This window comes from Hemitrygon akajei, chromosome 8 (assembly GCF_048418815.1).
Source record: "Hemitrygon akajei chromosome 8, sHemAka1.3, whole genome shotgun sequence".
NCBI classification, from domain to species: domain Eukaryota; kingdom Metazoa; phylum Chordata; class Chondrichthyes; order Myliobatiformes; family Dasyatidae; genus Hemitrygon; species Hemitrygon akajei.
Window position 1 is genome coordinate 15,973,298 of NC_133131.1, and position 14,980 is coordinate 15,988,277.

General features: G+C 38.9%; 1 protein-coding gene across 1 annotated transcript in view; it reads right to left on the bottom strand.

The window, feature by feature from the left end:
• The window catches only part of vps53 (VPS53 subunit of GARP complex), a 274,888-nt gene that overhangs the window by 118,214 nt on the left and 141,694 nt on the right, over positions 1 to 14,980 (bottom strand). Inside the window, exon 13 of the mRNA XM_073053325.1 lies at positions 12,682 to 12,776. Within this exon, the coding sequence (XP_072909426.1) occupies positions 12,682 to 12,776 (95 nt within the window). The remainder of the gene's footprint in view (positions 1 to 12,681; positions 12,777 to 14,980) is intronic.

The following is a 14,980-nucleotide window of genomic DNA, read 5'->3' on the forward strand; positions in this document are numbered from 1 at the left end:
TGCCCCCCCCCCCCCAGCATATCCTTCAACAGTAACAATTGGTCATTGACGCAAACGGCACAATTCACTGTATGCTTCGATGTACACATGACAAATAAAACTAATCTTAGAATTACAGGGGCCCTTCTACACTGGGAATGTAAAATAAAACTCTGTTTTAATTTCACCAGAGTGACTTTTAAAAGTCACGTGTATCTCAACTTACTCTTTCGATACATTTATGGCAGAATCTGGAAGGGCCAGGTTCTTCAGCAGAATGCAACAACCTCCCTCACTCACTTAATACTGTTTCTACCACAGATCGGAAAATAAGAAATAGAAGTAGGAGTGGACTGATTCCATCATGCAACAAGATCATGACTAATCTTTCATCTCAGCACAACTTTGCTGCACTAAGCCCCATTCCTGCATTCCCTTATTATCGAGAATCTTAGCAATCCATACCTTGCATCTAAAAATCCATAGATGCCCATAAGACCATAAGGTACAGGAGCAGAACTGAGCCCTTTGGTCCATTGAGTCTGCTCCGTCATTTCACGATGGCTGATCTATTTTTCTCTCAGCCCCAATCTTCTGCCTTCAGCCCGCAAGGACCAGAACTATTAAATGCTCCTCATATGATAAGCCTTTCCAATCCCAGAATAATTTCTGAGAACCTCCTCTGAACCGTCTCCAACATCAGCACTTCCTTTCTTTGATAAGGGGCTCAAACTGCTCACGATACTCCAAGTAAGGCCTCACCAGTGTCCTATAAAGCCCCAATATTACATTCTTGCTGATCCTCTCAAAATGAATGCTAATGCTGCATTTGCTTTCCCCACTACTGACTCAACCTGCAGATGTCTGTCTGAACAAAGCACTGTTCTCTTCCAGCTGTTCAGCAAAACGTTCCACTGAGTACCTAAGCATTATCATGGCCAGATTTTATTCCTGCTCTGTCATATGCAGGCAGAGCTTGCCCTGGACACAGGTAGAGGCACTATAAGGAAGGGAAAACCAACCTAAATTTCAATCCTTGATAATCACCCAGAAATCCGTGCTAGCAGGACTTCTGGAGATGATCAAAAATTGAAACATTAGCTGATTTACCTTTCCACCTGTGTCTCCATTATTGCCCGGGCCAAGGTCAACTGACTTAATACCCAGAGACTGGACTGACACCTTACTTCCCTATTGTCCTGTTTATTACTTATTGTAATGCCTGCACTGTTTTGTGCACTTTATGCAGTCCTGGGTAGGTCTGTAGTCTAATGTATTTTTCTCTATGTTGTAGTTTTTCTCTGTGTTGTTTTTTTACATAGTTCAGTCTAGTTTTTGTACTGTGTCATGTAGCACCATGGTCCTGAAAAAATGTTGTCTCATTTTTACTCTGCACTGTACATAGCAGTTATGGTCAAAATGACAATAAAAGTGACTTGAGTTGACTTGATTCACTGCAGAACTACTTTCAGCTGTGAAGACCATTCACATTAAAAAGATGGCTAATTCTATAAAAGTTATGACAGCAAGACACACAAAGGTTCCTGGTACTGGTGCGAGTGGGAACTGTACATAACACCATCAAGGAGGATGGATGGGGGAAAAAAACTGCTAAAAGGAAACAAAACTGTACTTTATTTACCAATAATTATTTATGGGGAATAAAACTACATCTTGATTCTTTACTGTGTCTTCAGTTTAACAATGTTATTTTGAAACACCCATACCACAAATATCAACGCAGCACATTAGCCTAACTTCACAGCACCAGCAATCACTGACTGCTGTCCGCAAGGAGGTTGTTTGCTTTTCCCATGACTGTGTGTGTTTTCTCTCACATTCCGAAGATGTACAGTTAGGGCTAGTGAGTTACATTGGCTTCAGAAGCATGGCCCAGCTCAATCCTCTCTTACTTGATTTGTTTTGCTGCAAACAATATATGTTTCGATGTACATGTGACAAATAAAGTTAATCTAGTTATATGACTAATTCAGTGGCAAGACAGAAGATAACAGCAAGGATAAATGTATAAGCAAAACTGAAATAGAGTTCACAGACAAATTAAGAGAAAGAGATGTTTGCTATTTCACAAAAGGCAATTTTGAGCTACACTGGTCCAGATTTGGGCTAGATTAATGCAAAGTATCTGGAGCACAGATTTCAGACTGAAGTTAGAAATCTTGGAACCATGCCAAGGAGGGGGGTAATCTTGCCCATATGTCGTCCTACCACAAAAACTCTGAACCCAAGCATCAGCTATTTATGGGAGATATTCTTCAATGCACATTGGCAATTTGTGCTAAATTGGTCATATTCAGATCATCCCTCCAGGGGCCCATCAGTTACATTTGGTTTAATCTTGGCAACAAGGATTTCTTTAAAACACTGGAAAGGTAAAGCTTCTCTGGATGCAAGACAATGGATAAATAGCTGATGGATATGTCTATAGTTCAAAGCCCAGTCACAAAGAAATAATAGTAAACTTGCTGATTCTGCACAAACTGACAGAAAGAAAAAGTACAACATTAATGTAATTTATTATTTTGCTCTAGTGCAATTTTTGGAATCTGAAAAAAAAAGAGAATAATGTGCTGTTAATTTGTCTTAAGGTAAAAGATTAAATAATACCCAGAGATAAAAACTACTTTAAAAGTATTTGGTTATGAAAAGGTTTCTCAGTTTGTGCAGAAGAATTTGAGAACCACAAGAACATTACTGGATTGATGTTAGATCCAATCTAAACCTAACTGATTTCAATCCAATTCTGAAGCAGAATTTCCAAATCAAAAGAGAGAGAAAGGGAGAGAAATATATATTCAGAACTTGATCCCTTTAGATTATTGCATGAAACTACAGGCAGATCTTGGAGAGTTAAAGCAGAATTTTTGTACCAAAAACATTTTCCATTTTACTCAGATTACTGCCAAATAAAACAATATTCTTTGACTTATATTTCCAAAGCTACATCTGCAACTTAAATAAAGTAGTTTGATAAGGCACCTTCATAAGTGTTTTCTTATCCTAATTATTATCAACAAATCCACAAGTGGTACAATTATGTTCAAAGGAACAAACTATAATGTTAGAAGCTTTAACTATGTATTAGGCAGAAGGAATCTTATCACAGCATTAAACATTAGGGTGACATGGTAGCACAATTAGTCTCACAGCTCTACAACCTCCACTCCAGTGCTGACTGTGTGGAGTCTGAATGTTCTCTCTGGGTTTCTTTTGGCGCTCTGTTTCACTCCCACATCCCAAGAATCTGATGGTTAGTGGGATAACTGTCTACTGTAACTCACCCCTGGTATGTAAGTAACTGATAGAATCTGGGGCCCGTTGATAGCAACTGGATCCTTGACTTTCTCATCAGGAGCCTGCAGTCAGTGTGTTAGGGCATTTTTGGGTTTAGGACATATAGCGAATATTGATTTCAGCAACCAACCTTCAGATCTGAATATACATTGAAGATTAAATCTAAACTGCAACTCTGAACAATAGGTTCCTAAAAACCATAAGACACCACAGTTAATTGGAAGACCTGACAACACTGATTTAAATTTGACCTAGCATTTGGGTGTCTGTAGTGAGGGTGCAAAGGAGAGATGTGTGAAAGTGGTGTATAGTTCAAAGGAACCATTTTAAATATAGAAATATGGTGTTTTGTTCAAAGGAAGCATTGTAAATATGGAATTATGGTGTGCAGTTCAAAGGAAGCATTGTAAATATGGAATTGTCCCTGAATTTTCTTTGATCTTTAGCACATAAAACATCATGTAATGCTGGGTCAAGCAGACCGCTTGCTCCAAAAGGGTCTCTCTCTCTCTCTCTCTCTCTCTCTCTCTCTCTCTGATCAGAAATAACACCTCCTCGCTGACATTCAATACTAGTGCAACCCAAGGATACATACTTAGTCCACTGCTCTACTCTCTCTACACTACACACAGCTCAAACACCGTCTATAAATCCCTCAACGACACAACTGTTGTTAGCAGAATCTCAGACGGTAACGAGGAAGTGTGCAGGAGTGGGACAGATCGGCTGATCCAGTGGTGTCGCAACAACAACCTTGTACTCATTGTCGGTAAGACCAAGGAATTGATTGTGGACTTCAGAAAGGAGATGTTGAGAGAAAACACACCAGTCCTCATTGAGGGAAAGAGTGAGCAGCTTCATGATCCTAGGTGTCAGCATCTCAAAGAATCTCTCCTAGGCCCAACATATTGATGTAATCACAATGAAGGCACACCATTGGCTCTACGTTAGGAGCTTGAGGAGATTTGGAATGTCACCAGAGACTCTAGCAAATTTCTAGATGTACTTGGGGAGAGCATTCTGATTGGTTGCATCACCACTTGGTATGGAGGCTCCAATGCCCAGGATTTTAAAAAGCTGCAGAAGGTTTTAGACTCAACCAGCTCCATCCTGGGCACTAGTCTCCCCACCTTCAAGGACATCTTCTAAAGGCAATGCCTCAAGAAGGCGACAACCATCATTAAGGACCCTCACCATCCAGTTCATGTTCTCTTTTCATTTCTACCATCAAGGAGGTGGTACAGGAGCCTGAAGATACATACTCAACATTTTATGAACAGCTTCTTTCCCTCTGCCAATAGATTTCCAAACGGTCCACAGACCCATGAATGCTACCTCACTATTTTGCTCTATTTTTGCACTACTTGTTTATATTTTTATACTTCTTATTGCAAATTATTGTCATTTTATGCATCGCACTGCTGCTGCAAAACAGAAAAAAATCACGGCATTCTTCAGTGATAATAAACCAGATTCTGATTCTGAAATACGGGGATAACAAAAATTAGCCACAATATGATTAGTATAAAAATGGTGCTTGATGGTCAACACAGACTCGGTGATCTGGATCAACACACACAAAATGCTGGAGAAACTCAGCAGGTCAGTGAAATCTAGGGAGGGGAAAATAAAACAGTTGATGTTTCGGGCTAAGACCATTAGGACCGGAAAGGAAGGCAGAAGATGCAAGGATAAGGAGGAAGGGGGTTTTCTAGCATCTGCACAATCTCTTGCATTTATGATTTGCTCTGGCCTGTTTCCGAGCTGTGTTACTCTTATGATTTGATGACATGGACTTGGAAACCAACGTGCCTGTGCTTGAGTTCTAACTGGACACATTCTTAAAAAAAAATCAAAAGGATCTGTTTAAGTTGCCAGTGAATCCAGAGCAATGAGTGCAGTACTTCAGCCCAACAGGCTATACCTCAGAAGAGCCCCCTTCAAGATGAGCCTGTCTCCATTTGTCTGCTACAAAAGTATAAGAAGCATCTACCAAACCTGAAGGTTTCTAACAGACACATTTTGCTGTTAGGCAAGAGCAACAAGAATGATTTTCAAGTAAAACCAGGTAATTACCTATGAACAACACACACAAAGTGCTGGTGGAACACAGCAGGCCAGGCAGCATCTATAAGGAGAAGCACTGTCGACGCTTCGGGCCGAGACCCTTCGTCAGGACTGGCTGACTACCTATGAAAACTGGCTTCCAAAATTTAGGATTAAACCCCTTTGAAATTCAAAAATACCAGAAGTAGTACTGCTCTGTTGCAACATATACAACCACCTTACCCTGCTTTGCACCAAAACCCTTTCACCTTTTCATTTTCATAAGTATTATCAACATAAAGTCCCAGCAGCACATAATTGAACAAAAATCCTAAACTCTCCAAGATTTATGTTACTTTAAAAAAAATCAAATTCTGAATTTAGTCTGCACTGTTTACTATCTTCCAAATCATCCTGCTGATTTCATAAAAGACTTTCAGATTTCATCCAATATCCATGACCAGAAAAAGCTTCAATTCCAAAATAGTCACTAAGGACTAAATGACTTTCTAACACTGAAAATTTCTTCAATTGTCCACCAAATGCCTAAATTTATACAAAACAAATTTAAATAAAAGATTAGCAGATCGCTAACTAATGGACAGGGATTGAAGATAACTGGCAAGAGATTCATAAAAATGACAGGAGATTTTGAATATTTAAGAGCTTGGAATACACACTTGAAGGCTAGCAGAAGCAGAAAAATTCAGAAAGGAACTGAATCACAGTAGAATAATAAAAACAGAGAATGCAATTACATGGCAGATCTATCAAAGAACAAGGTAGACCAAATGACCTCCCTATCATGTCACTTCTTGCTTTGAGATTTTTCTGAAAAATTGCAGCACATTCAAGTTGAGGAAAGTGGAAAAAAATAAATGGAAAGGACATTTTGATTTAAAAAGCAGCGTTCTGCAATCTTGTTATAAGTAAGACACACAAGGCATAGGTGCAGAATCAGGCCATCCAGCCCATTAAGTCTCCTCCACCATTCAATCATGGGTGATTTTTCCCCTCAACCCCATTCTTCCTCGTAACGTTTGATACTCTTACTAATCAAGAACTTACCAAGCTCCACTTTAAATATACCCAAAGACTTGGCCCCCATAGTGACTTGTGGTAATGAACTGCACAAATTCACTACCCTCTGGTGAAAGGAATTCCTCCTCATATCTGTCCTAAAGGGGTGTCCTTCAATCATGAGGCTGTGCCCTCTTGTCTTAAACTTCCCCCATTAATACAAACATCTAATACCTGACACTTAAACATAAAGTCTGGTTGCTTAAATCAGAACAGTGACTCATACTCTGGACTTGAAATTATTAGAGGAATGTCTTAAACAATTAGACACAAATTTTTGTGGTGATACAGTTGTGCAGCTTATAAGAATTGCCTCTATTCTCATATAAATCACATATAACATTGCTGCTTTCAATGGGATGCCATATTGTTGGGTAAACTTTCTCTGCATTTAAAACTATAGTGTCTCTGTATGCCTCACCAGACCCTCTCCCCCATATCATTGTGGTAGCTGGCTGAGAATTGAGAATCTATTAAAATTGGTCTGGCATGCACTGGGTATGGAAATAAGCACAACACTAACAAAGAAAACATTATACTGTATGAATAACTCTCACCAGGCAATGCCTTATGAAAATTCTGGTGTACAATTGGGACAGCAGGCAATTGCAAGATGGTTATTAGACCTTTTGCTACGTGTTAGTCTGGAAAATTAGCTTTGGTTATGGGGGGTTGGGGGAGAGAGGTCGGGGCTAGGGGCTGCTATGGGTGAACAGGGAGCTCAGGTCATAATTTAGAAAATATTAAATTAGTAATTTGAGCTTCCAACTTATCAACATAATTATATATAATTCCCCATTTCTGGTTTGAATCTTTCTTCAGATAAGTAAAATTTCTTTGCTGAAACAAGCAACTCCTTTTAGTGTATTAGGCTGCTATACTAAAGATCTCACCAATTAATGACCTTGATGAATTGTGTTACCTTTACCTACAATCATTCACTATATTTCAAATGACTTGTTCACCACAAAAATTTGTATTCACAGGGCAAATAATTTTTTTTTAAAGTAAGATTTCACTCTGAAGTGGGAGTCAGACTAACCCAGTAACACAAACCGGGGCTGCTTTCAAAGGATGCCATTATGAAACTGTTTAAAAGAGCACTAAGTGAAGTTCTTGTCACTTTCCTTTTTTTCTTAACTATGCATTAGCTTTACACTTTGAAACCTACTTCAATATGTCTGTGTTTATATTAAAACAGACTGAGTAAAGCATCTGGGAGAACCTGTCCATGAATCTCCTTCTGATGTACTCTCTTCTTTCTTGTGTGGATGAATCTCCACACCTTCTGTACCTCTTCCCCACTTCCAATTTCATACACAAACACCATTAGCCACCTTGTTTCCACCTCAGGTTCCATTTCTGTAATGCTCATCTTTCGACACATGAAATATTCATCCTATAAGTGTACATGCTTTTAAAAAAAGCTTAGATGTGGATGGATCTTGGTTGTCTGTGCCCCACAACCTTAATTTGCTGACAGAATCTTTGTTTCATCTCTATCATGAACCATATGTGCTTTAATTCTCCTTCCTCAAACCCCTAAGATGAAGGTTGTGGGTTTATTTCAAGTGATTTTAGCTGCTCAGATAGAGCAAGTTCAGCATCTTGCATTTAAACAATCTCTCTAACACAGCAAAATATTCCAGGGCACCACACAAAAATATTGCATTTGAAAATTTCACATTAGGCAGTTGACTAAAGTGTTGAGTACCACACACAAAATGCTGGATGAACTGAGCAGATCAGGCAGCATCCGTGGAAAAGAATAAACAGTCGATATTTTGGGCTGAGACCCTTCATCAGGACTCAAACATTGACTAAAATGTTGCTTCTTTTGTTGAAACTTTACATAATGTTTTGAGGAGCAAAAAGAAGTGCAGGATAAAAGGGAACTGTAGGCTTAAGGCCTTGGCAGCTGAAGATATGGTCACCAATGGTGGTGTTTTAAAATCAGGGATACCCAGGAGACCAGAATCAGAAATGTATAGGGCATTGTATGGTTAGAACATGGAACAGAGATCAGAATCAGAATCAGGTTTATTATCACAGCATGTGTCATGAAATTTGTTTTGTTAGCAGCAGCAGTTCAATGTATGCATAATATAGAAGAAAATAAATAAATAAATTGCAGTATACGTATATTGTATAGATTAAAAAGCATGCAAAAGCAGAAATAATATATATTAAAAGAGTGAGGTAGTGTTCATGGCAAGGAGTCCATTTAGGAATCGATAGCAGAGGGGAAGAAGCTATCCTGAATTGCTGAGTGTGTGCCTTCAGGCTTCTGTACCTCCTGCCTGATGGTAACAGTGAGAAAAGGACACACACTGGGTGCTGGAGGTCCTTAATAATGGACGCTGCTTCTCTGAGATACCACTCCTTGAAGATGTCCTGGGTACTTTGTAGGCTAGTACCCAAGATGGAGCTGACTAGATTTACAACCTTCTGCAGCTTCTTTCAGTCCTGTGCAGTAGCCCTTCCATACCAGACAGTGATGCAGCCTGTCAGAATGCTCTCCACAGTATATCTATAGAAGTTTTTGAGTGTTTTTGTTGACATACCAAATCTCTTCAAACTCCTAATGAAGTATAGTCACTGTCTTGCCTTCCTTATAGCTGCATTGATATGTTGGGACCAGGTTAGGTCCTCAGAGATCTTGACACACAGGAACTTGAAACTGCTCACTCTCTCCACTTCTGATCCCTCTATGAGGATTGGAATATGTTCTTTTGTTTTACCCTTCCTGAAGTTCACAATCAGCTCCTTCATCTGACGTTGAGTGCAAGGTTGTTGCTGTGACACCTCTCCACTAGTTGGCATACCTCACTCCTGTATGCCCTCTTGTATGCCATCTGAGATTCTACAGACAATGGTATTTGAGCGATGCCTAGCCACAGTCATGAGTATAGAGAGAGCAGAGAAGTGGGCTAAGCACACACCCCTGAGGTGCACCATGTTGATTGAGGAGCAAAGTCATGGTGTGATTTGAATCCGAGGACAAAGACTTTAAAATCAAGGCGTTATTGGACTGATTGCCATTGTAAGTCACAGGGCACAGGAGCATGGAGTGGAAGTTAGATAAGCAGAAGAATCTTGGATAATTTCCTACCACCACTGTAGCTCAAGAAAAGATAATGGTAGAATATGGACAATACTGACTACACATAATTGCACATTATATTTTAGATTTAACATATTTGATGGAAAATAAATCAATAAACAAACCTTACACCAGATTTTAAAAGAATCAAAAAGAATCAATTAACATTATAAAGACAAAAATAAAATGAAGCCATGAAAATACAAGGAGGGAAAATTAAAAATGTCACAGCTGAACAAGCAAGTTTTCCATTACCTGGAGAGCATAATTTGTTTCTAATATAGGGGTAACCCCACCTATAGGGAGGGTAAACAAAGAACTGTTCAGCAGCTAGTTAATCAAAACCAGCCAAAGTTGGCTCGCAGCTTTTCTAGGTGCGCCGAGTTCCAGGAAAACCCATAGTAAGCATTTCTGCCCAATCTGATTTCACTGTATTTACTTTAAGCTAGCATTTACAATTAGTAATGGAGCTGCATATTTTCAAACCTGCTTAACTACAATAATAAATGTTTGATTGACACAATTTAATTTGGACCAACCTTTTTAAAAAGAAGTTACTAAGATTTCTCTGGCCGGCATTTACAAGGTCACCTTTCAAGGACATTTATGGGAAAATAAATTATAACATAATTGAGCATTTAATAAGAATAATGCCACAGGCAAAAGTAGTTAAACAATAACTTCTGCTTTCGTATAGATTTAATTATATTTTATGTGGCGAAATCTCAAAATGATTACATTTGAACTTCTTCACAACAGTAATCTAACAATATTCTCCAGTTTAACATAGCACAATATAGCCTCAATGTACAAATTAAAATATTCAGTATTTAATATGGTTACTTATCAAAATCAGTGAAATTATTGTTTTAAAGATGATGAAAAGCTTGAGTCCAGTTTGAATTTTCTCTCTAGGGCATGGGATTTTATGCCTTGGACCCTTATCATTAACCGAGGGGTCTGTGGACCCCAGACTGGGAACCCCTGCTCTAAGAGAATACTAGATCACTGGATTTTTAAGCAATTGTTTTTCAACAGTTCAATATCCTTACTATGTTAAAAAGATAATTCTTCTCCTAATCCTTAGCTATGTAATTAACTAGTTATCAAGAAAAAATATCCACAATTCATGTAGGTATAATGAACATACATTAAAATGGCCACCCTGGGGGGAAGGAGTTTACCTACATGGAGCTTAGAAGTCAATGAACTAAAAGAAAACATTCAAAATACACAGCAGGTCAGGAGTACACAGTATGTGGAGAGGAAAATATTCAATGTTTCAGAACTGCTGATTAAAGTCATCAACTTAAAACAATGTCCTTGTGTCATTCTCCACAGATGCTGATCTAACCAGCTGATTATTTTCAGCAACACACACAAAATGCTGGAGGAACTCAGCAGGCCAGGCAGCGTCTATGGAAAAGAGTAAAGCCGACGCTTCAGGCCGAGACCCTTGTATTTTTGTTTCCTATCCAGATTTCTAGCATTTGTATTTAGTTTTTAATATTGCAATGTCATCAAATACGTCTTTCTCCTGATTTATAACAATTTATAAGAAAAAACAACTCTTTATATATGGCGTAGTTCACCTTCCAAAGGTGGTACGAGTGTGATACGCCTTGCCGGGGTTGGTGGCGGAGGCAGATTCATTAGGAGCATTTAAGAAGCTCTTTGATAGGCACATGGATGATTGTAAAATTGAGGGTTGTGTGAGGGAGAAGGTCGGCACAACATTATGGGCTGAAGGGTCTGTACTGTACTGTGTTCAATGTTCACAAAACCATCACCAAGCAAAATCTACATAAAGAAATGCAAAAAGAAGCACACAATGTACACCTGTATCGATGCACAAGTTGGCCACTGTCTTTCCCACATTACAAGGACAACACGTCAAAAAGTGCTTTATTGGCTGTACAATGCCTTGTGATCGCTGAGGTGGGGGGGGGGGGTGGGGGAGATGAAATGCAATATATATATTGAAGTTTCTCCTTTATTTAAAAAAAAAGTATTGCTGTGATTCAGTTTCTAATCGAGACTAATTTACATGAATGCAAGTTGAAACGCGGCCCAACATTTGGCGGCACAAAGATGTGTCAGCTGTCGGCAGAGGATGTTTACTGAGAAGGGTGCGTTTGGCAAAGGACAAACTAATTTTCCTCCAATATGTACCGCAGAACACTTAAAAAGGAAGAGAATTTACAGCCAAGCTGCTATTTCACATATTGAGCCTATTCTGGGTAATCAGTTCCTGAAGCATATCTGAACTGAATTGACATACTCATATGAATCAAGGACAGGATAGGTCAGTCCTCGAAAATCTGCAGAAAACACCTGGCACCATTCCTTCAGTAATCTAACAAGTTACGTGATTCTCAGAGTTCTTCTCTCATTTATTTGTCAGTCTCCCCTTAACAGATCACCTTACTAAATGTTGTTGAACTTGGGTCTCGCGACCCTAAGCAGTGTCTTCATACCTAACATCCTTCAACAATTATAAATACCGGAGATTCTGCAGATGCTGGAAATCTTGAGCAACGCACACACACACACACACACACACACACACACACACACACACACACACACACACACACACACACACACACACACACACACACACACACACACACACACACACAGTACTTGAGGAACTCAACGTGTCAGGAAGCATCTATGGAGAGGAATAAACAGCTGACCTTTTGGGCAGAGAACCTTGATCAAGACTGGAGGGGAAGGAGGAAGAAGCCAGAATAAGAAGATGGAGGCATGGTGGACTGAAAAGGAAGGAGGCAGGAGCCATAATGAAGTGGAGAGAGAGGAAGGAATACAAGCTGGCAGGTGATAGGAGGATGTAAGTGGGGGGGATTGTGAATGGATGGAGAGTGGTGAAGTGAGAAGCTGGAAGGTGATAGATGGGAAAAGGGCTGATGAAGATAGCATCTGATAGGAGACAACAGTGGACCATGGAAGAAAGGGAAGGAAGAGGAAAACCAGAAGGAGGTGATGGGCAGGTGAAGAAAAAGTATGGGAGGGGAATCAAAATGGGCAGTGGAAAAGGGGAGAAATTACCCAAAGTTAGAGAATAGAGAATCCTTCAACAATTGGTACTGCTTATAAAATTAATAATTGAATTCTTATAAAACGTTTTAACTCACCTATCCTGGGACTCGATGTAAACATACAAGTGTGGCTCAAAGCATTTGGAGATAATGCCATGGAAAGGGTTGTCTGGGACTTTGGGCTTCTTTGGCTGAAAAGATAAATCACACAACAAAAAATAAATTTTTAGACCAATGACAACACAATGTAAAATCAACTGGAAAGGATCTGGCTTGCAGCCATTTATAGAGGTAGAACTTGTCAGTATTAGTGTTAATTTTCATTTGCATGCATTTACGATAGATACATACATGAGCATTTAGACTTTCAGAGTATGATCACTACTGAAAGGTAGAATAGCATGTAAGGTAGAACCTTATTCAGACCAAACTCATACACACAGCATTGAAACTAATCAGACAATCTGCTCTGGCAAGCCTCAATGAGAGATAAATATTTCCCATCTCCCTGGGAATAATTCACCTGCTCTATTTGGAAATGATGCTCTGTGTTCCGGACCTACGGACATCTCACCAGAAAGTGAATATCCCCAGCAACACAGCCTTACAGCTTCATGTCTGTAGCCAGATTTGAGTTTACAAACTTCCAACTCAAAGGCAAGAAATGACCGATGCAAAATTAAGATAAAATTTCACAGTGGAAAATCAAAATGCTGGTTTTAATCAGAAACATACAAGTTAAAACTAGAGAGATTTTAGAAATGAAAACTAATTGCTGCAGTTCAGTTAGTAAGAAATTATTCGCCAATAATGATTAAGACGTGATTTGTGTTCTCAGCTACAGTGGTAGGAGGGGAAATTTATTTATGTATTCGAGACTCAGGGATTCAGCTGGGCAATGGTGAAAACTCTCAGAGTTGCACGATATTTGGTAACTAGTTCAGGTATGGAAATGCCAGGCCTTGTCAGAATTAAACTCAATCACAGTGACTTTATAATGTGATTATAACACAAAAGGTAGTCATTTAGACTACCAACTCTATGCCAGCTCTTGGGAAGAACTACCCAGTTAGTTCCACTCCCTTACCAGGTGAATTCTTCTCTTGAAATACTTATTTAATTCTCTTCTGAATCTGCTTTCAATCAATATATTACAACTTATTGTATTAACGATAAAACCTTAACTTCATATCCTTGGTGACATGCTCTGGTATGACAATTAGCAAATATCTACAGCCTGTGTTTAGACTTCAGCATGATTATGAAGGACCCAAAATTCAGAAGATGATAGAATAGTTCTCACCACCGCCCACCTGAATTCCTGACCCTCAAATGCGTAAATAAGCTTCCTTCCCCTACTACCACTGTAGCTGAGAAAACAGATCACCTCTTAAGCATTATTCATGAGCAGATATCAGACTCAAAGCTGGGGAGAATAAAGAAAACAAAGAGGAGGTATTGCCACTTTTCAGTGAATCAGAATGAGAATCATGTCTACTATCACTGACAAATGTCATGAAATGTGTTGTTTTGCAACAGCAGTACAGTGCAATACATTAAAATGAACTATAAATTACAATAAGATATATACACACACATATAAAATAAGTTAACTAAGTAGTGCATATAGAGAGCAAAAAATGTGAGGTAGTGTTCATGGGTTGGTTCACTGTCTGTTCAGAAATCTGGTGGCAGAGGGGAAGTAGCTGTTCCTAAAACATTGAGTATGCATCTTTGAGCGGTGTAGTAGGAAATAGGAACAATATCCCATAGGGTTCAATTCCAGGACTGCTTTTTTTCAGCAAGAAGATTAATGTCTAGATTGTGGCCTCAAGGAAATGAGCAGAGACTGTTTCCTTACGACTGTAAAGCGTAGAGCCAGTTGGCACTGTCTCAATAAGGGGATGATGAGCAATGTCAAGAAAGCCTTTGGAATTCTCCATCCCAAAGACCTATAAATGCTCAAATGGGACTAATAGACTATTGGGCATTTAGGGAAAATGAGATGGTCCTAGATCACCCTTAATCTCACTGAATATTAATTTCAAAGACTGCAAGACCACCTCCTTCTTCTATATCTTTTGGAAAAATAACTCCACAGTTATATCTATTGAATAGTACAGCTTGGATGCCTGGAAGCAGAAGAGTTTAAATCAATATATCCAGGGAACGTTTAAAGCAAAACCCCAAGTTAATAGAAAGCATTAAAAATAACAGTTGAGCTCACATGTGACTGAATACAGAAATCAAAGTCTAACAATAAAACAGCAAAGCTAGTGAGAAATTAAGGGTATTTAAAGCTATTATTGAAATTATAATGATATTTGAATCAATATTAAGGCTTTAGAAATTATGCAAGAAATATGACTGGTGCGATGAACTATTAAGAGTAAAG